This window comes from Manis javanica, chromosome X (genome assembly GCF_040802235.1).
Source record: "Manis javanica isolate MJ-LG chromosome X, MJ_LKY, whole genome shotgun sequence".
Lineage (NCBI taxonomy): Eukaryota > Metazoa > Chordata > Mammalia > Pholidota > Manidae > Manis > Manis javanica.
This window is the reverse complement of record NC_133174.1, coordinates 106850291-106875439: the sequence shown is the minus strand read 5'-3', so window position 1 is coordinate 106875439 and position 25149 is coordinate 106850291. Positions and strand designations below refer to the sequence as shown.

The 25149-nt window shown below is 42.2% G+C and overlaps 1 protein-coding gene and 1 long non-coding RNA gene across 11 annotated transcripts in view; one reads left to right on the top strand and one right to left on the bottom strand.

Annotated features, from left to right (window-relative positions):
• Positions 1 to 11576, top strand: part of LOC108386421 (NADH dehydrogenase [ubiquinone] 1 alpha subcomplex subunit 1) — a 43573-nt gene extending 31997 nt beyond the window's left edge. For all 10 annotated transcript variants that reach the window (XM_073227908.1, XM_073227900.1, XM_073227901.1 and 7 more), the window contains 3 exons: positions 8113 to 8289; positions 10613 to 10665; positions 11205 to 11576. In XM_073227908.1, coding sequence (XP_073084009.1) covers positions 8113 to 8289; positions 10613 to 10665; positions 11205 to 11289 — 315 coding nt within the window. In that variant the 3' untranslated portion in view covers positions 11290 to 11576. The remainder of the gene's footprint in view (positions 1 to 8112; positions 8290 to 10612; positions 10666 to 11204) is intronic.
• The window catches only part of LOC118968673 (uncharacterized), an 89022-nt gene that overhangs the window by 12877 nt on the left and 50996 nt on the right, over positions 1 to 25149 (bottom strand). The window lies entirely within an intron of this gene.

Here is a 25149-nt window from a genome sequence, read left to right as displayed (position 1 = left end):
GAATGAGGAAAAGTCACGGATTTCTGGTTCCACACCCTCTACTTATACTCCAGTGGGCACAACTCACCATTCCCATTACAGGGGGTCTCTAGTGAAGGTGAGTGGTGCAAAGTACTCATTACTTTCGGGCCGTCTTGCTCTGGAGCATGTCTACATTTGAGGTTGGGCAAAAGCCCCTGCCTGCTGCACGCAGGGTTTGTGAATCAGATGGGACTGGGACACAGAACAAACGGGAAAAGTTTCCCCTGAAAATCTCACTGGTTATTCTGAGTAAAAGGCAAAAGTTAAGTCCTGACAGTGGCCTACAGGGCCGGACATGATCTGAGTCCCCTTCTCTTTCCTAACTTACAGCTTAGACTCCATGACCTGCTGCTACCTTCTCCCCTTTCACCTTCCTCACTCCAGCCACACTTGCCTTCTTGCTGGTCAGCTGCCAGGTATGCTCCCAGGGCAAGGCCTTTGTTCTTGTGATTCTGTCTGCCTGGAACCCTCTCCCCCTGAGATCTTTTCTCATGGCTCAGGACTTATCTCTCTTCGGATCTTTGTTAAGATGCCACCTGCTCATTCACTCTGAGAACGACCTGAAGACTGACTAGCAGAACAGCTCTTCCATTACTAAAGACAAAGATAAAGTCACATCGAGAAGGGTAGGAGGGGTAAAGACATAGTTAGGAACCAAACCCCTGGCGTGGTGACCCACAAGGAGGCATATTATAGGCATGGACGTCCTCCTTGAGGAGGGAGGGCTTCAAGCCCCACATTGCGCATCCCCCTCCTGGGGATCTGTACCAGGAGATGAGCCCCCATAATGTCTGGCCTTGAAAATCAGCAGGGCTTAACCCCGGGAGCTTTGAAAATCATCAGGGAGGCTTAACTTTAGGAGAGCTGCAGGGCTATAGAAACCATCTCTGCTCTTAAAGAGCCAGCATACGGTATCACTCTCTGACACCTAGCTCAGAGGCAGCAATTTGAACAGCACCTGGGCTATATGTGAAGGAGATTTCTTGACTAATTTTAGGGTGTGTACCATTTTTCTTTCCCTCCTTCACCCTATCTGGCTTGAGGCTGGTGGAACGCCAGTTCTCACGCTCTCCATCTACCTTGCTAGTACTGCTCACCTTGGCCCAGGGTTCCCCTGTGCACCTACCCTGCCCCAGAAGGCACCCTTTTAGAGCAGCTCTGTGCTGCCAACGGGTTTCAGCCCCGGGCAGGTTCACTCTTGATTTGGTGAGACCAAAAAATGACAGTGGCACATTCTTGGGGTGAAAGCGTTTATACCCAACTTTATTCCCACGGTGGCAGGTCAGTCACTAGAATCCCATCCACCTCAGAGCAAGTCTGCATGCAGCAAGCCGGTCTCTGCCTCCAGGCCTCTCTGCACCCCCAGCCGTCTCGGTCTCTGTCCTTGGCACTGCCACCACTCCAGCCTCTGCTCTCCTGCAGCCGTGCAGCCCAGAGCACTGGGCGGAGCTCTTTAGAGTCAATAATAGCCTATTTCCCACATGTGTGCAGTGAGCAAGCCGACCAGGGTCAGGTGAGAATACTGGCTGGCCATAGGAACTTTCATTTTCTCTACACTCCACCACTCCAGGATTCTCGCCTCTCAATCTATGCACCCTCAATCTTCTGCAATAGTCCCTGTGCAAGAAAGCTGGAACATTGCAACCAAATTCCACAATAAAAACAGAGGCTATGGCAATATACAAATAAGAAAACTTATGATACAGATAAAAGAAATTATATTATAAAAACCCTCAAGCCTGAGGAGATCCATTGCCACGGAGCGGTCATCCCAGCTCTATTCAGACCAGTTCTACTCAGAGGAGGTAACCACAAGGACCACGGGTGAGCCTTACAATACCCACCTTCCCCAGCCCCTAGAGGGCTTCACCAACCTCTCCAGCAGACACAGAAGCCGGTCTTGTACACGCTCTGTCTCTGGCTTCCATTTCTTGGCCCTCGCTTTAGCCAACTGCTGAAAACTGTGCTCCCGCTTCAGTTGCTGTCACAGCTCCGGTAAGAGTTTATTTGACTTCCCTTCTAATTTCCCTCTGTCTGCACCTGCCCCTATTAAATCAACGCACATCTGGGTCCTTGTGACCTTCACGGGCCCTTTAAATTCTCCCTCCGAGTAGTGGACCGTATTTCTTTCTGTGCTCTCATTGCTTCAGCCTCTCCCAAGTCTGCTCTGCTACTGTAAGGGAAACCTCACTTAGGGGTCACGCTAAGTGAGGGGCAAGAATGGCTACTAGGGACCCAAAGAAGGATGTGGGAGCCATCTGAAGCTCCACATTTCTCATCCCCACAGTTAAAGTGTACTCATCGGGGCCATAATTCTCTGGACTGCACGATGGCATCTTTCACGCCTACCTCCCCAAACACCTGTTGGAGCTCAGCATACATCTGCCATCTAGTGGGAAAGGATGGCAAATCACCCTAATCGGGCCAGACACTGTGACGAGTGGCCATAATCCAATCAAGGAGGGAGTGATTTTCTAGGGTCTGAAGTACATTTTGCAGTTGCTGCCTCAAGGCAGGCTAAGTCATCAGGGAAGACAGTTTTCCCATTTCTAAACCGGGCAGACGAATTCCATCAACAACTACATCCTTAAGATGCAAGAGACAGCCAAGCTGATACCCGACTCAGAGGACTTCTCCCTAAAGCGGAAGCCAAAATCCACCAGCTCAGCCTGAGTGTAGTGGCAGAGCATACAGTACTTCCACGACCTGCTGCGGAGGGGGCTGCACCTCTCCTGGAGGAACCCGTGGCTGCTGCATCTTCATTTGATTTTCTACAACCAGTGGGGCGGGGCGGGGGGGGCGGGGACGGGCTCTCCACCAGCTTTCAACCGGGTTGGCGCTTTCAACAGAGGAGGGGCTGATGCCTCCAGCACTGGCACGGCCCCCACCCCCACCTGTTTGTAAAACCTCGGCTCCTCCTTCATTTCTGGGGCTGACAGGCTCCACTATACCCTTCACCTCCCCCACAGCCGTTCACACTCTCATGCTGCTGCTTCTTGTGCTGCCATGACATCCTTTATCATTTCCACAGCACCTTGTAGTGACGCCATTTCAGTTATCAACAATTTTTTTACCTCCTCTAGAGCACCTCGCAGTTCATGTTCTCGTGCTGCCGCCTCTTCTCATGCTTCTTGCAGGAGGACGTCTTTCTCCCTTATGGCCTTTCTTAACACTGTGAGAAAAAGCCAGCCCACAGTTTCTGCCGCCTCATGGGCACTGTTTAAGGAATTCCCTACTTTGCTGAGGGCCAAAGCTCCACTGCCTCGGGTGTCACCTCCACCTCTCCCCAGTCTTGGGGTGGGACCCAGTCCTCTAGGAGGCAAGCTATGTCAGACCGTCCGTCCTTTGGGGGACACTCAAATGTCTCCCCATCCATAGATGCAGCCCGCTGAAGCGCTCTTCCCACGAGGGCAGCCTGTTTCATTCTTTGGTCCTGCAGTGAATCCTGCCAACATCACCAATGGTCTTGCCCATGGGTTTCAGCTCTGAACAAGTTCACTGTGGATTCAGTGGGACCGAAAAAATGACAGTGGAACATCCTTGGGGTGAAAGGGTTTATACCCAACTTTATTCCCATGGTGGCAGGTCAATCACTAGAATCTCATCCACTCAGAGAGTGGGCCTCTCTACCACCCACAGCTGTCTCAGTCTCTGTCCTCGGTGCTGCAACCACTCCAGCCTCTGCTCTCCTGCAGCCATGCAGCTCACAGCACTGGGCGGAGTTCTTTATATAGTCAGTAATAATGTATTGCCCACACGTGTGCAGGGAGCAAGCCAACCAGGGTCAGGTGAGAATCCTGGTCATAGGAACCTTCATTTTCTCTACAAGCTCCCACCGTGCCACCCTGGTAGGCAGCCTTGGTTGGGACCAATGTCCCCCCATTGTGGCTCCTACCCTACTACACCTGGTGGGCAGCCTTGGTCAGGACCAGTGCCCCCAAAGTGACTCCTGCACCTGGGAGGTGGGGGCGAGCCATGCCTACCAGCATGCCGAAAACAATCATGGCCAGGCCTTGCAGCCAGCTACACAGAGGGCTAACCGCACTAACCAGCATGCCCCCGCCACCTGTAGCCAGGTCCCTCAGCCAGCTGCACCTGGGGCCAGCCCTGCCCACCTCTCAATCTATGCAGCAGTCGTGGCCCAGTCACAATAGGAGGGCACAGGCAGCCCACACAGGGCACACTTGTGGACTGCTTGATTCTGGTGACCAGGCATGATTGTGCTACTGGCTCCCACAGGATGCCTTCCACAGAAAGGCACTACTTTCAAGACCAGGAGATGCAGCTGGCCTACCTGATGAATAAAAACAAACGCAGAGAGCCAGGCAAAATTAAGGGACAGAGGAGTGTGTTCCAAAAGACAGAAGAAGACAAAACCTCAGAAAAAAAGAGAACTAAATGGAGATAAAGAATCTACCGGATAAAGAGTTCAAAGTAATGGTCATAAAGATGCTTACCAGAGCTGGAAGAACTCAGAACTTCCAACAAAAGAAAACACAAGGAAGAATCAGAGCTGAAGAATACAGTAACTAAAATGAAAAATGCATGAGAGGGAATCAGAAACAGATTAGAGGGTACAGAAGAACAGATAAGTGATCTAGAGGACAGGACAGAGGAAATCATTCAAGCTGCAAAGAAAACAATGAGGATTGGTTAAAGGACCTTAAAGGACATCGCAGGAGTTCTTGTGTACTGTTGGTGGGAACGTAAATTGGTGCAGTTACTATGAAAAGTTCCTCAAAAGATTAAAATCAGAAATATCATACAACCCAGCAATTCCGCTTCTGGGTATTTACCCGAGGAAAATAAAAACACTAATTTGAAAATGTATGCGAACCCCGTATGTTTAACTGCAACATTATTTACAACAGCAAAGATACGGAAGCAACCTAAGTGTCCACTGATAAATGGATAAAGAAGATATATATGTACGCACGCACGCACGCACACACACACGAGTATTATTCAGCCATAAAAAGAATGACATTCTGCCATTTGCAACAGCATGGATGTGCCTACAGGATATTATGCTAAGTGAAATAAGTCAGGGAAAGACAGTATCATGTGATTTCACTTGCATGTGGAACCTAAAAAACAAAAATAACAAACCCAGAAACAGACTCATAAATACAGAGAACTGGTAGTTGCCAGAGGGGAAAGGATCGGGGGAATAGGTGAAATAGGTGAAGGGGATTAAGAAGTACAAACTTCCTGTTATAAAATAAAGGTCATGGATATGAAAAGTACAACAGAGGGAATATAGCCAATAATACTGTAATGCCTTTGTATGGTGACAGATGGTAAGTACACTTATTGTAGTGAGCATTTAGCAATGTATATAAACATCAAATCACCAGTGTACACCTAAAACTAATATATATATTTCAACTACAGTCCAATTAAAAATAAATACACGTTTTTAAATGTGCCATCTGTTCATTAAGGCCTTTCCTGGTCACCTCACCTAAAACTGCAACCCTCTCTCCTTCTCTTGATTTTTTATCCCTTAGCATTTAGCTCTACCTAAGATACTAGATTTTACATATTGACCCTATTGCCTTTCTTCCATGACCAGATCATATGGTCCATGAGGCAAAGACTTTTCATTTCTCTGTTTCCAGTCCCTAGAAAGGTCAGGTATACGCAGAGATGCTCTATAAATGTGTTAAATACATGAACAGATTTATTCTCTCCATACCACTCTGTCTTCACAGATGAAGAGCTTATCTTTTTTTTGTAGGGCTGTTATTGAGGACAGAGGTGATTAGAAAGCAGGTGACTGACAAGCTAAAAGCTCGCTCTATAAGCATAACTCCTCACATAAAATCACCTCATTCCTAGCCCTACTAATGCAGCAAGCCCTTGAAGTGAAGTCTGCCGTCTAGGTGCTAGGCATTTCTGATAGAAAGTTTTCTCAAGCTCAGTGCAGATTTCCCAAAGTCCACCATACCCCCAGGGGATGGCAAATTAGCAGTTCCCGTTGACGAAGCATTGTGATGTGCCCAGCACTGCTACGCATTCCACGTGCATTATCTCATTTAATCCTCACAAGAAATGTGTGTGTAGGTACATCAGCATACCAGTTTTACAGATGAGGAACCTTGAGGCTCAGAGGGGTCTGACAATTTGTCCAAAGTCTTTCTGAATTAAGCAGCAGAATGAAGTTGTGAGCATAGGTTTGTCTGATACACTTTTTCCACCATAGTAGGAAGAAGACTTTTGTGTTTCTGGGGAGGAAATAGGCACATTTATACATCTGCCAGTGGGCACAATAATTGGTTTTTTCTCCTTAGGAATGAAACCTGGCAACAAGAATACACAAATAAGGTCTTTATGAGGGAAAAAAATCAGAAAATCCCCAATGCCTAGCAGAGTTAAAATTATTTTTATAATGAAAATAAGACATCATTATTAAAAAAAAAAAACCCAGTGAGCAAAAAGACACAAAGTACAAAATGAAAGTTCCCCTGCCGCCTCCACAGTACCCAGTTCTAGTCCCTCAGAGGCCACTTACCATTGGTAACAGTTTTGTGCCCATAATTCCAGGTGCCTGTTGATTTTGAGTTGTTCAATAATATGTAATTGGCTAAGCCATCCATGGTAGAGTAGCACAATGAGATACTGCTTCCTGGAAGTGAGTGTATGAAGCAATGTTACGTAAAAATTACAAAACACAAGGACTAAGACACGTTCACTGGAGCTACATAAAAGTCGGCAGCCTGCACAGTGGTAAAAATGGGAAGACTGGCCTGATGGAGACTGTTGAGTTTAATGTATCTAAGGCTGCCTTAGTTAAAAGGGGGGAAAAAAACCTCCACTAAGACACCAAGTTGAGAGGACGAAAATCTTGGAATTGAGAATTCTGTGGGGGTGGCGAGAGAGCACTTAACTGGCTGCTTGGGAGCCCTGTGTCCCGGTCCCAGCTGTTGTTTTGGACTGTCCCGTCCCAAGCTAGGCCCTAGTATCCTCATCTGCAAAGTAAGGGCCTTTGTTATACGATCTCTAGGGACCATTCCGATGCTACAAAGTCTGTGATTGAGTGACAGATTAAACATTGGGGCTGAAAAAATATGCTGAGTCATATAGAAAGGATGGAAAGAAAGACATGCTCCAGTGGGCCTCAAGGGTCTGACTGTCAGACTCCTTCATTAAAAGGAATAATGATCTACATAAGCCATAGTCCCTGATCTCAAAGAATCTTGAGTCTGGTGCTCCACTCTGGCTGACTGAGACAGCCAATTGGGTGTTGTTTGAAATAAAGTAAGCTGAGGCAGAAGACCAATCTTTTTTTTTCTTCTTTTTTTTAAGAGGGCCACAAATCTTTTTACCATCTCCTCCCACTCTCCTTCCTCATATCACTGGGATTGTTAAGACAATCCTACTTCCTTCTGTGAACCTTCATCTTCTGGATATTTTTTGATTTGGAAGCTTCCTGTGCTCCAATAGCCAGCCCAAGGGGGTTCAGTTGAACTGACCTTGTTTAATACCTACAGTATTCAAGGCCCTTGCGCTAAAAATCAGGGCTGCATTATGACTTCTGTGGGACCCAGATGCTAGCAAGACTGTGCCTTGCAGGGGGAGGCTTCTCCCAGGGTGGAGACACAGGGTGTGAGGGATCTAGGTGATCCTATTGCCCGACTCACTCCTTTTCTGACCTTATTTGATCAGCCACCTATGGCTGCAATGAAGTGAGTCTGATTTTCAAAAGCAGCTTGTGAAACCAGCCTTATTACTTTCTAGTCACACCTGCGGGTCTCCCTTGCCTCCCAAGTAAGGGTCTGGAAGGTCAGTGTGTGTGCGGTGTGTATGTACACATACACATCTGAGTGTGCACCTCTGCATTCAAAGCCCAATCTTTAGTCATGTCTGCATTACTCATTTCATTTCAGCTCCACCTTTTCTCTCCTTCATTTGTGGAAATAATTGGGATGTGCCTCCAGCTTGAATCTCAATAAAAAATGTTAGAAATGGACTCCAGAAGCAAGGCTGTAACTCCTACTGTTGTGACTGTTGTGCACTGCCTTTATCTAGAGGATGTGAACGCAAGTCTGCTTTGGTTTCTCTGTGTACTTTCTTTTTTCTATGAAACAGACTTGGGAGCATCAAGACAACTGGCTGCACTACACAGAACTCATAGAGAGGAAAGACTTGATTCACAGCTTCCACTACATCTACTGTGTACGCTGGAGCAGTCCAACTGCTTCAAGACCCATGACACAAGTTGGTGCTGCTGCCTTCTTCACCATCAAGGTCTTCAAAAGCAAACCAGTAGGTGCTCCTTTCCTGCCCTGTCCCCTTTGACGAGCCTCCAATGAGAATGCAGACCTCTGCTGAGGTCACTGATGACCCCTTCTTTGTAAAACTTGAGTCATATTTCTGTCCTCATCTCGCTTGGCTTATCTGCAGCACTTGCCATAGCTCATCACTCACTCCTCCACGACACATTCCATTTTGCTTCTAGAGCAACGTACCCTCCCGGTTTTCCTTCTGCCTCACCATTGCTCTTCAGTCTCTACTGGTTTCTCCTCCTCCCATTAACCTCTTCATGTTGGAATGTCCCAACACTCGGGCCTTGGACCACCTCCTCCTTACTCATACTTCCCTGATGATCTTATCTAGTCTCTTGACTTGAAATGCCACCTTGAGATTATGATCCCCAAATTTGCATCTCCAGCCCAGATCTCTGAGCTTGGATGTTTGACGGACATCTCACTTACTGTATCCAAAACCGAACCTCTTCTGATTTTCCCTTCCAAACCTGACCTACCTGCATCTTTCTCACCTCAGCTGATGGCTGACATCCTTGGCATCATCCCTGACGCTCTCACATCCCTCATTCAATCCATCAGGAAATCCTGTCGGCCTTACCTTCAAAAATAGGTCCCGAACCCAACAATTTCTTTCCACTCCACTTCTACCTCCCTGGTCCAAGACACCAACATGTCTCACCAAGATTATTCCAATAGCCCTCTAACCCATCTTTCTGCCTCCACCTTTGCCCTCATCACGTGTCTTTTCAACACAGTAGTAAGCCAGAGTAAGCCTTATAAAATGAATTTATGTCACTCCTCTGTTTAAAATGTTCCAACGTGTTTCCCAAACTTCAGCATGCATACACATTACTTGGTGATCTTGTCAAAAGGAAGATTCTGTTTCAGCAGGTCTGGGCTGGGGCTTGAGATTCTGCATTACTAAGAAGCTCCGAGGCAATGCTCATGCTGCAGGTCCACTGACTAAGCTTTGAGTAGTGAGACCCACAAGGCCTTCTATGATTTGGCCTTTGTTATTTCTGCTTTCCCACTCCTCCTCCCTCACTTACTGTGCTCCAGCCACTCTGATCTTGCCACTCGTTAATAATCCGGTTATAGTCCTGCCTCAGGGCCTTTGCACTTGCTGTTGCCGCTGACTGGAACACGCCCCTAGGTATCTGCGTGGCCTGCTCTCCCACCTCCTACACCACACTTTCTGTTCTCACCCCACGTTTTTCCACATAACATTTTATCACCTTCTGGTATTCTGTGTAATTTGTTATCTTGTTACTGTCCGTTCCCTCAACCAGAAACTAAGCACCACAAAGGCAGGGATTTTTGTCTTGCTGTAAAACAAGGCCTGGCAAACAGGCCCTCAAGAAATACTTGAAGCAATGACTGCATGTAGCCACTAGATAGACCAAAATTATGAAATATGTTGGTAGCTGGTATGAAAGGAAATAAAATAACATCTATGAATCCTGCGTCAGGGTCCTCAGAGGAGCAGGGCCGGTACCAAGCATAAAGCCTCGAACACAGCAGACATAAAAACGCTACTTCCCCCCCTGTTCTTTATATTCTCTCACAGAAGTTATTTGAGGCTTTGCCTGACTCTAAGGCTTTATTTATACGTGACCACACAGTGAGCCAACCACACCCTATATTCATCCCATCCTAGTACAAACTTACCTATTCAGAGTTTGTAACCTGGAATAGTCCAAAGAGGTAAAACATGTGGAGCTCTCACTTCTCCTGATCACAGATCCTGTCATCGGCTGTCTTGCTAACTGGCAGGGTTAGAAATCAGTAGTAAGGCTGGTGGAGGTAAGCAAGACCATGACCAGAGACCACACAGAGAGAGGGCTTAGGAGAAGGGCTCTTGCTCACAATGGCAAGTATAATTTTGAAGGGGGAATGGGTGGGGACCACTGAGATAATACTACAACTTACATTTTGATGCTGCTTTGTAAGTGTTTTTGAACCTTGTTCACCTATATTATTTCATTCTTATGCCATTCCTAAGAGGTAAAGTAGATACTGTCAGTTGAGCCAACTGAAACATGGAAAGAAGGTGAATGACTGACTTACACTCCTGTTAACAAGGAGCACAAGCCTCTCCTGACTTGTTTCTAAGTTTGTGGAGATTTTTAAGGTGTCTGTTGCCAAAAAGATCTTTTGGGAAACAAAAGTTTGAAGTGACAAAGAACTACCATCTAGAGACTCCCAATTCGTAAGGAAGACGAATTGCAGAAATGTAAGAGTAAACGTACGGACAAGTGTAGGCATGGAGGTAGTTAGGAGTTGGTAAGACCTACGTTGACAGTTGTCCTTTCCTCTCGTAGGATATACCCATTGAAGTCTCTTACATCTTTGAGGACCATTCATTAGTTCACAGGTAATGAACATTTGGAGACTTATTTTGAAAGGGTGGTTGGAAAAAGGTCATCACACTCCAGGAATCGAGCAGGCCTACAGCCAGAGATAACTCACATCACGGTCACCTCTCTTCTTTGGACCACCTTCCCCATTAGGATGGCTGAAAGGATTCTGCATTTTTGTGGGGTTTTTTTGTTTTTTTTGATGTCTCCTCTGTCGGTGGTTAGAAACTTGAGGATTGGCTGTTTGGAGCAGGGTGGGGCAAAAATGGGTCACATCTGCTGTTTCTATGGGAAACTTCACAATCGTACGGTATCAGCTTAGATAACAATCCCTTTTATTTGTAGAGCACCTCTCTTAAAAATCTTTACATATAAGCTCACTAATCCTTTTCTCGACTGAGCCTAAGAAATTGAGACAACCTTCACCTCCGAACCCCTAAAAAGCTTCCTGCTCACAGAGAATGTAACAGAGAAAATAGGGAATTAATGCCTGGCTCAATATTTTGTTTCATTTTTAAAACTTTTGGTGTGTTTGTTTTTCTTCCTTCCTCTGCAGACCAGGAATGACTTGCTTTCAAGGAAAATGGCCGAAGGACATTACTGAGTCCAAAAACACTCTAATGGAGTCAATTGACTTCTAACGCGATTGTGTCTGATTCTCAGAGAATGTTTTAGGATTGGATTTCTAGTCAGAATGTATTAAAAAATACAATACAGTACATCAAACCACAGAATATTTATTGAATAATAAAACTTGTGGCACATTAACCAGCTGTGTTTTTTTGTATTCATTCACTTTCCATTTGGCAACTTCTGTCACATTAGCACAGTAACCAGTAAGTTGTTTTCTGCTTTCTAAAAGGTTTTTACCATCACTGTCTGTATCACTCAGCCTTAGAGAACAGAAACTGAGCTTGGACAGTTACTAAGATTTGTCATATCATCGAAGTTATCAAATGTATTAGCATACATTTGTTTATGGTATTCATTTATAATCCTTTTTATTTATGTAAGGTCAGCAGTATATCTGTAAGATCAGCAGTAATGTCCCGTCTTTCATTTCTGATTCTAGTAATTTGAATCTTCTCTTCCATTTTTTTGGTCAGTCTAGCTAAAGGTTGGCCAATTATATTGATCTTTTCTGAGAACCAGCTTTTGGTAGCATTGGTTTTCTCTATTGTTCTTCTATTCTCTTCATTAAATTCCACTGTAATCTTGATTATTTCTGCTTGCTATAAGTTTAGTTGGAAAAGATTTTTCCAGTATCTTAAAATGAAAGGTTAGGTTATTGATATGATTTTTTTTGAGTGCATACCCATGCAGCAATATTTTGTCATTTTATTCAGTTAGTCTAATCATTACAAAACTATATTATACATATTACATAATTATATAAGACACTTTATGTATATATATATAATACTTCTTGTCTTAAAGTCTACTTTACTTAATATTAGATGTATACCACCTTTCTCTATGGTAATAATTACATTGTATATTATTTTCTTCTTATTTTTACTTTTCAGCAGCTTTTAATGAAGAATATAATTTATAAAAAGCATATATTTGAGGTTTCTTTGTTTGCCCATTCTGATAAGCTTTTTAATTTAATTATACTATTATGTGATTTACATTTATAATATAACTATTTAATTATTTATATTTAATATAATTTCTGCTCTAGCCAACATTAAATCTTCCATGTTGGATTTTGTGTTCTACTTATTCCCTATTTTCTTTGTTTTTTTATTCTTTCTTTCTGATTCCTTTTTTTTTGGTATCATTAATCTACAATTACATGAGCAACATTATGTTTACTAGACTCCCCCCATCACCGAGTGCCCACCACATACCCCATTACAGTCAGTGTCCATTAGCGCAGTAAGATGCTGTAGAATCACTACTTGTCTTCTCTGTGCTATATACCCCCCCATGCCCCACCCCACATTATGCATGCTAATCATAATGCCCCCTTTCTTTTTTCCCCCCCTTATCCCTCCCTTCCCAACCCTCCTCCCCAGTCCCATTCCCTTGGTAAATGTTAGTCCATTCTTGGTTTCTGTGAGTCTGCTGCTGTTTTGCTCCTTCAGTTTTTTCTTTGTTCTTATACTCCACATATGAGTGAAATCATTTGGTACTTGTCTTTCTCCACCTGGCTTATTTCACTAAGCATAATACCCTCTAGCTCCATCCATGTTGTTGCAAATGGTAGGATTTGTTTTCCTCTTATGGCTGAATAATATTCCATTATGTATATGTACCACATCTTTATCTATTCCCCTAATGATGGACACTTAGGTTGTTTCCATTTCTTGGCTATTGTAAACAGTGTTGTGATGAACATAGGGGTGCATATGTCTTTTTCAAACTGAGCTGCTGCATTCTTAGGGTAAATTCCTAGAAGTGGAATTTCTGGGTCAAATGCTATTTCTATTTTTAGTTTTTTGAGGAACCTCCATACTGCTATTCACAGTTCTTGAACTAATTTACATTCCTACCAGCAGTGTAGGAGGGGTTCCCCTTTCTCCACATCCTCGCCAAGATTTGTTGTTGTTTGTCTTTTGGATGGTGGCTATACTTACTGGTGTGAGGTGTTATCTTATTGTGGTTTTAATTTGCATTTCTCTGATGACTAGTGATGTGGGACATCTTTTCATGTGCCTGTTGGCCATCTGAATTTCTTCTTTGGAGAAGTGTCTGTTCAGCTCCTCTGACCATTTTTTACCTGGACTATTTGCTTTATGTTTGTTGAGTTGCATGAGCTCTTTATATACTTTGGATGTCAACCCTTTATCAGATCTGTTGTTTATGAATATATTCTCCCATACTGTAGAATGCCTTTTTGTTCTGTTGGTGGTGTCGTTTGCTGCAGAAGCTTTTCAGCTTGATATAGTCTCACTTGTTCATTTTTGCTTTTGTTTCCCTTGCCCGGGGAGATATGTTCATGAAAAAGTTGCTCATGTTTATGTCCAAGAGATTTTTGCCTATGTTTTTTCTATGAGTTCTATGGTTTCATGACTTACATTCAGTTCTTTAATCCATTTCAAATTTACTTTTGTGTATGGGGTTAGAAAATGATCCAGTTTCATTCTCTTACATGTAGCTGTCCAGTTTTGCCAACACCAGCTGTTGGAGAGACTGTCATTTCCCCATTGTATGTCCATTACTCCTTTATCATATATTAATTGACCATGTATGCTTGGGTTAATATCTGGAGTATCTATTCTGTTCCACTGGTCTATGGGTCTGTTCTTGTGCCAGTACCAAATTGTCTTAATTACTGTGGCTTTGTAGTAGAGCTTGAAGTAGGGAAGTAAGATCCGCGCTGCTTTGTTCTTCCTTCTCAGGATTGCTTTGGCTATTCAGGGTCTTTTGTGTTTCCATATGAATTTTAAAACTATTTGTTGCAGTTCATTGAACAATGCTGTTGGCATTTTGATAGGGAGTCCATTTAATCTGTAGATTGCTTTAGGAAGGATGGCCATTTTGACTATATTAATTCTTACTAGCCAAGAGCATGGGATGAGTTTCCATGGGGTTAATTTCTCTTTAGAGTCTCCCATAGTTTTCAGGGTATAGGTCTTTCACTTCCTTGGTTATGTTTATTCCTAGGTTTTCTATTCTTTTTGATGCAATTGTGAATGGAATTGTTTTCCTGATTTCTCTTTCTGCTAGTTCATTGTTAGTGTAAAGGGCTGCAACACATTTCTCTGTATTAATTTTGTATCGTGCAACTTTGCTGAATTCAGATATTAGTTCTAGTAGTTTTGAAGTGGAGTCTTTAGAGTTTTTTATGTCGAATATCATGTCACCTGCAAATAGTGACAGTTCGACTTCTTCTTTACCAATCTGGATGCCTTGTATTTCTTTGTTTTGTCTGATTGCCATGTCTAGGACCTCTAGTACTATGTTGAATAGCAGTGGGGAGAGTGGGCATCCCTGTCTTGTTCCCGATCTTAGAGGAAAAGGTTTCAGCCTCTCGCTGTTCAGTATGATGTTGCCTGTGGGTTTGTGATATATGGCTTTTATTATGTTGAGGTACTTGCCCTCTATATTCATATTGTTGAGAGATTTTATCATGAATGGATGTTGAATTTTGTCGAATGGCTTTTTGGCGTCTATGGAGATGGTCATGTGGTTTTTGTCCTTCTTTTTGTTGATGTGGTGGATGATGGTGATGGATTTTCAAATGTTGTACCATCCTTGCATCCCTGAGATGAATCCCACTTGGTCATGGTGTGTGATCCAATGTTTCTAGAAAGTTGTCCATTTCTTCTAGGTTTTCCAGCTTTTTCGCATATAGATTCTCATAGTGTTCTCTAATAAATCTTTGTATTTCTGTGGGGTCTGTCATGAGTTTTCCTTTTCCATTTCTGATTCTGTTGACGTGTGTAGATTCTCTTTTTCTCTTAAGTAGTCTGGCTAGGGGCTTATATATTTTGTTTATTTTCTCAAAGAACCAGCTCTTGTTTTCATTGATTTTTTTCTATTGTTTTATTCTTTTGAATTTTATTTATTTCTTCTCTGATCTTTATTATGTACCTCCTTCTGCTGACTTTGGGCCTCATTTGTTCTTCTTTTTCCAGTTTCAGTAAGTGTGAGTTTAGACTACGCATTTGGGATTGTTCTTTCTTTATTAAATAAGCCCAGGTTGCTATATACTTTCCAATTAGAACTGCCTTTGCTGCATTGCACAGAAGTTGGGCCTTTGTGCTGTTGTTGTCATTTGTTTCCATATATTGCTGGATCTCTTTTTCAATTTGGTCATTGATCTATTGATTATTTAGGAGCATGTTGTTAAGCCTCCATGTGTTTGTGAGCCTTTTTGTTTTCTTTGTACAATTTATTCTAGTTTTATACCTTTATGGTCTGAGAAGTTGGTTTGTAGAATTTCAATCTTTTTTGATTTACTGAGGCTCTTTTTGTGTCCTAGTATGTGGTCTATTCTGGAAAATGTTCCATGTGTGCTTGAGAGAAATGTGTATCCTGCTGCTTTTGGGTATAGAGTTCTGTAGATGTCTATTAGGTACATCTGTTCTAGTGTGTTGTTCAGTGCCTCTGTGTCCTTACTTATTTTCTGTCTGGTGGATCTGTCCTTTGGAGTGAGTGGTGTGTTGAAGTCTCCTAGAATGAATGCACAGCATTCTGTTTCCTCCTTTAATTCTGTTAGTATTTCTTTCACATATGTTGGTGCTCCTGTGTTGGGTGCATATATGTTTATAATGGTTATATCCTCTTGTTGTACTGACCCCTTTATCATTGTTTAATGCCCTTCTTTATCTCTTGTTACTTTCTTTGTTTCGAAGTCTATTTTGTCTGATACAAGTACTGTAACACCTGCTTTTATCTCCCTATTGTTTGCATGAAATATCTTTTTCCATCCCTTGACTTTTAGTCTGTGTGTGTCTTTGGGTTTGAGGTGACTCTCTTGTAGCAGCATATAGATGCGTCTTGCTTTTTTATCCATTCTATTACTCTGTGTATTTTGATTGGTGCATTCAGTCCATTTACATTTAGGGTGACTATTGAAAGATATGTGCTTATTACCATTGCATGCTTTAGATTCGTGGTTACCACAGTTTCAAGGGTAGCTTCTTTACTATCTAACCATCTTAGTTAACTTGCTTATTAAGCTATTATAAACACAGTCTGATGATTGTTTATTTCTCTCCCTTATTCTTCCTCCTCCTCCATTCTTTGTATGTTAGGTGTTTTATTCTGTACTCTTTAGTGTTTCCTTTGACTGCTTTTGTGAGTAGTTGATTTTATTTTTTGCCTTTAGTTAGTATTTGGTTGGTCTGCTTTCTTTGCTCTGATTTTATTTTCTCTGCTGACATCTATTTAGCCTTAGGAGTGCTTCCATCTAGAGCAGTCCCTTTAAAATATCCTGTAGAGGCGCTGTGGGAGGCAAATTCCCTCAACTTTTGCTTGTCTGGGAATTGTTTAATCCTCCTTCATATTTAAATGATAATTGTGCTGGATACAGTATTCTTGTTTCAAGGCCCTTCTGTTTCATTGCAGTAAATTTATCATGCCATTCTCTTTTCACCTGTAAGGTTTCTGTTGAGAAATCTTATGATAACTTGATGGGTTTTCCTTTGTAGGGGACCTTTTTTCTCTCTCTGGGTGCCTTTAATACTCTGTCCTTGTCTTTGATCTTTGCCATTTTAATTATTGTATGTCTTGGTGTTGTCCTCTTTGGGTCCCTTGTGTTGGGAGATCTGTGGGCTTCCATTGTCTGAGAGACTATTTCCTCTCCCAGTTTGGGGAAGTTTTCAGCAATTATTTCTTCAAAGACACTTTCTATCCCTTTTTCTTTCTTCTTCTTCTTCTGGTGCCCCTATAATGTGAATACTGTTCCGTTTTGCTTGGTCACACAGTTCTCTTAATATTCTTTCATTCCTGGAGATCCTTTTATTTCTCTCTGCCTCAGCTTCTCTGTATTCCTGCTCTCTGATTTCTATTCCATTAACAGTCTCTTGCACCTCATCCAGTCTGCTCTTAAGTCCTTCCAGAGATTGTTTTATTTCTGTATTCTCCCTCCTGAGTTTGTTCCCTTAGCTCTTGGATATTTCTCTGCAGATCCGTCAGCATGGTTATGACCTTTATTTTGAATTCTTTTTCAGGAAGATTGGTTATATCTATCTCCCCAGGCCCTCTCTTGGGTGTTTTCTGGGTAATTCTGGATTGGACAAAATTCTTCTGCCTTTTCATGGCATTAGGGGTAGTCACAGGCAGGTGGCGCATGTATCTGCTGGCAGAGAAAAGCCCTTCCTGCTTGCTGGTCGCTTTGCCCTTCTCCACTGCCTGTGTCATATACCCGCACACAAGGAGCAGTGTCCGCGTTAATACCCTGATCCATTGTGTGTGTGGTAGCCATCGGGGCAGCCCAGAGCCCTGCCCATAGTGGCAGGCGCGCCAGGTGTTCTCTCCTGCAAGAACGGCGCTCCCTGGCACCTTGCCCCGGCCTTGTCTGTCTGCTCCAGGCAGATGCGCACCGGCAGCGGCCTCTAGGTCTGGCCCGGGCAGCTGCATGCAGGGAGGGGACTATGGGCGGTTGCTGTGGGTACAGCCATTCTCCGGCTGCTCGGCTGCTGTGGTCGAACCTCACTAACAGGGAGTGAATGGCAGGCTGCTTATCACTGTGAGGGGCTTCGGGGCTGCGTTGCCACTCAGAGGGCTGGGACACCTGAAGTTCCTCAGGATTCCCAGCCTGCTGGGCTGAGTGTGCCGGGATGCTTCTGTCCAGCTGTGAGGCTCCTGTCCCTTTAAGACTTTCAAAAAGCAATTGCTTTTCTTTGGTCCCAGGGAGCCGGCCGCAGGGCCCTGCTTGCAGATTTTACTTTTCTGTTTCCCTAATATCCAGTACACCATGCAATGTGTGTCTGTGCTCCTGGTGCGGATTACTAGGGCTAGTTATTTAGCAGTCCTGCGCTTTCACTCCCTCCCCACTCTGACTCCTTTCCTCCTGCCAGTGAGCTGGGGTGGCCAGAGTGCTCGGGTCCCACTGGGCTGTGGCTTGTGTCTTACCCACTTTGTGAGATGCTGAGTTCTCACAGCTGTAGATGTAGCCTGGCTGTTGTACTGTGTTCTCTGGTCTCTCTTTTAGGAGTAGTTGTATTTGTTGTATTTTCAAAAATATATATGGTTTTGGGAAGAGATTTCTGCTGCCCTACTCACACCATCATCTTGGCTCCTCCCCTCTATGATTCTTTTTTTAATATAAGAATTTGCAGCTATACATTTCCCTCTAAGCTTGGCTTTTGCTGTGTCTCCTAAGTTTTGTTATGTTGTGTGTTCATTTTCATTCATCTCAGAGTATTTTCTAATTTTCCATTTGATTTCTTCTTTACCTTGTTGATTGTTCTAGAGTGTGTTAATTTCCATATATTTGTAAGTTTTCCAGTTTTTCTTCTGTTGTTGATTTCTAATTCCATTCATCTGTGGGCAGAGAACATACTTTGTATTCTCTCACTCCTTTTACATTTATTGAGGTTTATTCTGCGGGTTGCCACCCATAGATCATTCTGTTTCTATGGGAATTGTTTGCCTTCCTTGTTATCTGTGGTGCATGCCGCAGCTCACTAAATCTAAGCCGAGATCTGTTTCTTATCTCTACCCCCTCATTGCCTGGCACCAGGGACGACTTGCCCCAGTGACCTGGAGGCAATTACATTCCTGTAGTAAAGCATGTTAATCATTGTGTCTGGAAACTTGTTAACCCACTCAAGAATGTGATGCCTGATCAATAAATATGAGAGGTGCCTTTCCAGCACCACTCTTGAGCTGGTATGCCTTTAGTCCCCTAGCTGGCCTATTCAGGTCTTCGATATCTCATCGGGTCGCTTCCTTTATCAGCGGGTTAGAGACGGGGAGGAGGCTGACGTATTCTATGGCAGATCATTTGGTCTATGCTACAGAATGTTCCATGTGCACTTGAGAAGAATGTACATTCTGCTACTGTTGGGTGGAATGTTCTGTAGGTGGAGTGTGTCTCTTCGGTCTAGTTGCTTTATAGTGTTCAATTTTTGGACTTCCTTGTTGATATTCTGCCTAGTTGTTCTACCCATTATTGAAAATGGGGTATTGAAGTCTCCAAGAATTACTGAATTGTCTATTTCTCCCTTCATTTCTGTCCAATTTTCCTTCATGGATATTGGTGCTCTTTTCAGGAAGAGTCACGAGGTCCATTTCATTTAAATCTTTCTTGGGAGTTGTATTAATAATTTTACTCTGGACCAGGTTTCTTTGGTGTTTAATATTTGTACATGGCACCCTCTAGTCTCCAGAAGCTCTATTCTGGAGCTGCTCAGCCTCTGAAGTAATGTCGGGGGTGGCAGGGGAGCGGTATTGGTGCCTAGGGGAAGGAAAGAGTTGTTCCTTGCTTCCCGGCTGCTGTGCCTATCTCCAGTGCCTGAGCCAGTGGGCCGAGCACACAGATATACGCTTTTGTCCCAGAGCAGCCGGATATGGGTCCCTGCTTTCCACAAGCGGCCAGAATCCCAGTCTCCCCAGGAACTCCACCTGTCCCAGCTTTCCAACCCTGTAATCAGAAGAGTATGATGAAAGCACCATGAAATGTAGGTTTGTGCTCCCAGCACAGATCTCCGGAGCTAGGTATTCAGCAGTCCCAAGCCTTCCACTCCCTCCCTGCTCCGTTTCTCTTCTTCCCCGCTGGTGAGCTGGGGTGGGGGAGGGGCTTGGGTCCCATGGAGCCACAGCTCTGGTATGTTACCCCGTTCACTGAGGTCTGCTCTTTTCTCCAGGTGTGTGCAGTCTGGCGCCGTCTTCTTTCCTGTTGCTCTCTCAGGATTAGTTGTGACAACTATATTTTCTGATTGTATCGTTTTAGGAGGAAGCCTCTGTCTCTCCTCTCACTGCCGCCATCTTTCTGGTGCTCTTTTATTCAGTGTATATATGTTTATAATTGTTTTATCTTCCCATTGGATTGATTCTTTGATCATTATAGACTGTCCCTGTTTATTTCTAGTAACATTTTTTTGTTTGAAAGTCTATTATGCCTGATAATAGTATAGCTAGCCACTTTGGTTTTCTAGTCATTGTATTTGCATGATATATCTTTTTCTATTCTTTTACTTTCAATCTGTTTATATCTTTGAATTTAAAGTGTGTTTCCTATAGATGGCAGATAGTTGGATTGTGTGTGTGTTTTTTTTTTACCCTGTCTAAAAATTTCTGTCTTTTGATTGGGTTATTTAATCCATTCACATTTAATATTACTGTTGATAGAATTGGGTGTATGTCTGCCATTTTACTTTTTTTCTGTATGTCTCATTTCATTTATTCCTCTGTTCCACTTTTACTACTTTCTTTTGCATTAAGTGACTATTTTTCTAATGTAGCATTAACTTCTTTAATGATTTTTTTCACATTTTTTTGAATTATTTTTCTTAATGGCAGCTGTAGTGCTTACCATACATATCTTAATGGATCACAACAGCTTCAGATTTATATTAATTTAATTCCAGTGGGATATAAAACATTGTTCCTATATACCTCTATTCTGTTTTGCCTCTTTTAATGATATTAGTTACATATATTACATCTACAACTGCTACATACCTAATAATACATTATTTTATTCTATAATTTTATGACATTGAAAGGAGATAAGAGAAAAAAAGTATATATATTTATACCTTCTGTTATACTAACTCTCCTATTTATCATTTCTGATTCTCTTTGGGTAGATTTGAGTTGTCATCTGGAGTCATTTCCTTAGCACACTATTCTGTTGCTCCACCCACCTCCTTTGTGCTATTATAGGCAAATGTGTTACATTTCTATATGTTACAGGTCCAACAGTGCATTATATACATATTATTTTACACAGTTACCTCTTAAATCAGTTAAGAAGGGAAAGAAGAAATACACATTTCTATTATCTTTAATAATTACACAGTTACTATTGGTTTGTAACCTTGGGACATCCCCAGGGAAATGTGAAATTGACCCCTGTACACAGAGGCCAAGAAGAGACTGAAGAAAGAGGCAGACCACTCCAAATTGGTAGGCAGTAGTTTTAATAAGCAAGGGAATTTACATATGAGACTTTTCTTGGGTGGCAGCAAGATGAATAAATCTCTCTATCTTCCTGCTAGAATTTTACATGCTTATATAGAGGCCTTAATGGAGTTCAGTCATGTATCCAGTCCAGACAGTCCCAATAACACATTACTCTCTCATGACTGTGTCCTCAAAATAGCTCCTAGTGTCAGAATACTGGGCAGAATATACATTCCAAGGATAGGGGAGAAGCTGAGGAGCTTCCAATTGCCCGGGTCCAGCTCCTCGGTCAACTGGCCATCATGTCCTTTCAATAACTTCCCTCCTCCCACAATTAACTTTACCTGTGTTCTTGTGTGATTTTTTTTGTATAGATTTGAATTAATGTCTGGGGCCATTGGATTTCAGCTGTAAAAACTTCCTGTAAGGTAGGTCTACTGGCAATGAACTTCTCTCAGTTTCTATTTACCTGGGAATATCTTGATAACAACTCCATTTACAATTGCATCAAAAGAATAAAATACCTAGGAATAAACCTAACCAAGGAAGTGAAAGATGTCTACTCTGAAAGCTACAAGATGCTCATGATAGAAATTAAAGAAGATACCAATAAATGGAAACACATCCCATGCTCATGGATAGGAATAATTAATATTGTCAAAATGGCCATCCTGCCTAAAGCAATCTACAGATTCAGTGCAATCCCTATCAAAATACTGACAGCATTCTTCAATGAACTGTAACAAATAGGTTTAAAATTCATATGGAACCACAAAAGACCCAAAATAGCCAAAGCACTCCTGAGAAGGAAGAGTAAAGCTGGGGGGATTATGCTCCCCAGCTTCAATCTCTACTACAAAGACACAGTAATCAAAACAATTTGGTACTGGCACAAGAACAGACCCATAGACCAGTGGAACAGAATAGAGAGTCCAGATAGTAACCCAAGCATATATGGTCAATTAATATATGATAAGGAGTCATGGATATACAATGGGGAAATGACAGCCTCTTCAACAGCTGGTGTTGGTAAAACTGGACAGCTACATGTAAGAGAATGAAACTGGATTACTGTCTAACTCCTTACACAAAAGTAAACTTGAAATGGATCAAAGACCTGAATGTAAGTTATAAAACCATAGGACTCATAGAAAAAAACATAGGCAAAAATCTCTTGAATGTAAACATGAGCAACTTTTTCCTCGACACATTTCCTCAGGCAAGGGAAGCAAAAAGAAAAATCAACAAGTGGGACTCATCAAACTAAGAAGCTTCTTTACAGCAAAGGACACCATTAGCAGAGCAAAAAGGCATCCTACAGTATGGGAGAACATATTTGTAAATGACATATCCAACAAGAGGTTAACATCCAAAATATATAAAGAATTCATATGCCTCAACACCCAAAGAACAAATAACTTGAATAAAAAATGGGTGGAGACCTGAATAGACAGGTTTCCAAGGAATACAGATGGCCAACAGGCACATGAAAAGATGCTCCATATCACTAAGCATCAGGGAAATGCAAATTAAAAGCACAATGAGGTATCACCTCACACCATTTAGGATGGCCACTATTCAAAAGACAAGAAATAAGAAATGCTGGAGATGATGCGGAGAAATGGGATCCCTCCTACACTGTTGGTAGGAATGTATATTGGTGCAATCGTTGTGGAAAGCAATATGGAGGTTCCTCAAAAAACTAAAAATAAAAAGACCATTTGATCAAGTAATTCCACTTCTGGGAACTTACCCAAAGAGAATAAAATCCCTGATACGAAAAGATATATGCACCCCTATCTTTATCACCACACTGTTTGCAATAGCCAAGATATGGAAGCAACCTAAGTGTCCATCAATAGACGAATAGATAATGAAGATGTGGTACATAGACACAATGGAATATTATTCAGCCACAAAAAGAAAAGAAATACTGCCATTTGCAACAACATGCATGTATCTAGAGGGTAGTATGCTCAGTGAAATAAGCCAGGTGGAGAAAGACAAATATGAAATGATTTACCTCATTTATGGAGTATTAAAACAAATTAAAACACAAGGGGCAAAATAGCAGTGGACTCATAGACAGGAAGAGGGGACTAGTGGTTTATTAGGGGGAGAGATTGTTGGGGTGGGGGAAGGGAATAAGGGGCACAATAATTCATAATCACAACATAGGTTGGTCACAGGGACAGAAGTACAGCACAGAAAATACAACTGATAGTTCTGTAACATCTTACTATGTTGAGAGTGACTTCACTAGAGAGAGTGAGAATTTAATAATATGGGTAACTGTTGAACCACTGTGTTGTATATCGGAAGCTAACATAAGAATGTGTATCAATGATACTTTAAACTACAACAAAAAAACTAACTAACAGTGTTAGAAGTCAGGATGGTAGTATTCTTAGTCGGGTAAGTGACTGGGAAGGAAGAAAAAAAGACCAACTGAACATTGGGCAGTGTTGTTTCTTGATCTCAGTGCTGGTTACATGAAAGTGTTTACTCTGAAAATTCACCAAGTTGTACATTTATTATTTGTGCACTTATTTATACATGTGTTAAACTTTAATTAAAAGGAAACTTTACAGTAGATAAAATAATGTCCCCACAAGTTGTCTACACTGTAATCCCCAGAACCTGTGACTATGTTACGTGCCAAAAAAAGAAACAACAGAAGCCCAAAATGGAGTAATTTTTCCCTAAAACACCAAACCAAGACTTAATTACAGTTTCAACCTATTCCAGGAGCGTGACCTTTTAATAGTAAATCTGAAGCTTCTTAATCAGCACTAGTGAGGAAATACACATGATAAAATCCCTGCCATCCACCCCCATCACCTAATAGAAGAAATCCTGGCCTCAAACAATCCTTTATTTTCTTTTGCTGATCATTTCCTTGCCCCATTTTCCTGCCTATAAATACCTTCCATTTTGTACAGCTCCTTGGAACATCTGTGTGCTCAATGGCATGCTGCCCAATTCCTGAGTCACTTAATAAAGCCAATTAGATCTTCAAATTTACCCAGTTCAAATTTTGTTTTTTAACATAAATTATATAGCAAAAGGAATTAAGGTTGCTAATCACCTGACATAAACAAAGGGAGAGTATCTTGGATTACCCAGGTTAGTGAAGTATAATCACAGGGGTCCTTAGAAGTGAAAAGGTGAGGCAGAAGAGAGAATGAAAAAGAGACACACATGAAGCACGGAAAGAAATAGATGCTGCATTGCTCGCTTTGAAGATGGAGGAAGGGGCCACCAGCCAAGCAATACAAGCAGCCTCAAAAATCTGAAAAAAGACAAGGAACTAGATTCTTTCCTAGAGCCTCCAGGAAGGAATCCAGTCCTTTGATTTTAGACCAGTGAGACCTGTTGTTGGACTTTTAACCTTTAGAACTGTAAGATAATAAACTTGTGTTATTTTTAACCCACTAAATTTGGGTAATTTCTTAATGCAGCAATAGTAAACTAGTACAGTTGGTGTGGGAAGTGATCAAGTGTTCAGTTTTTTATGTGTTCAAGGAATCTGAATGTGTTAGACATCTAAGGGAGATGTCCAGTAGGCAGTTGGAAATATGAGCCTGAAATTTAGGGGAGAGATATGGGCTGGAGATATAAATTTTGGAGTTTTTAGCGAGGAGAGGAAAGTGAAAAGAATGGATTAAATTTAAAAAAGAAGTAAGTGTACATAGAAAAGAGCCTGTCTAAGGACTGAGCCTTGGACCTTACTCTGAGTAGTATTTCATTCTATGCATGTAGCACATTTGTTTATCCATTTGCCCACTGACAGACATTTGGATTGTTTCCAGTTTGGGACTATTTTAAATAATGTATAATTGCTCCTTTCTAAAGCAGGAAGAAGAGTGATCCCATCTAAAGCAAGTTGGGTTTTATTTTGTACTCCTAGTGGGGCATCAGTACCACGACAGAATCCTTTTTTACACCACCCAACTCTGATGACTGACATATCG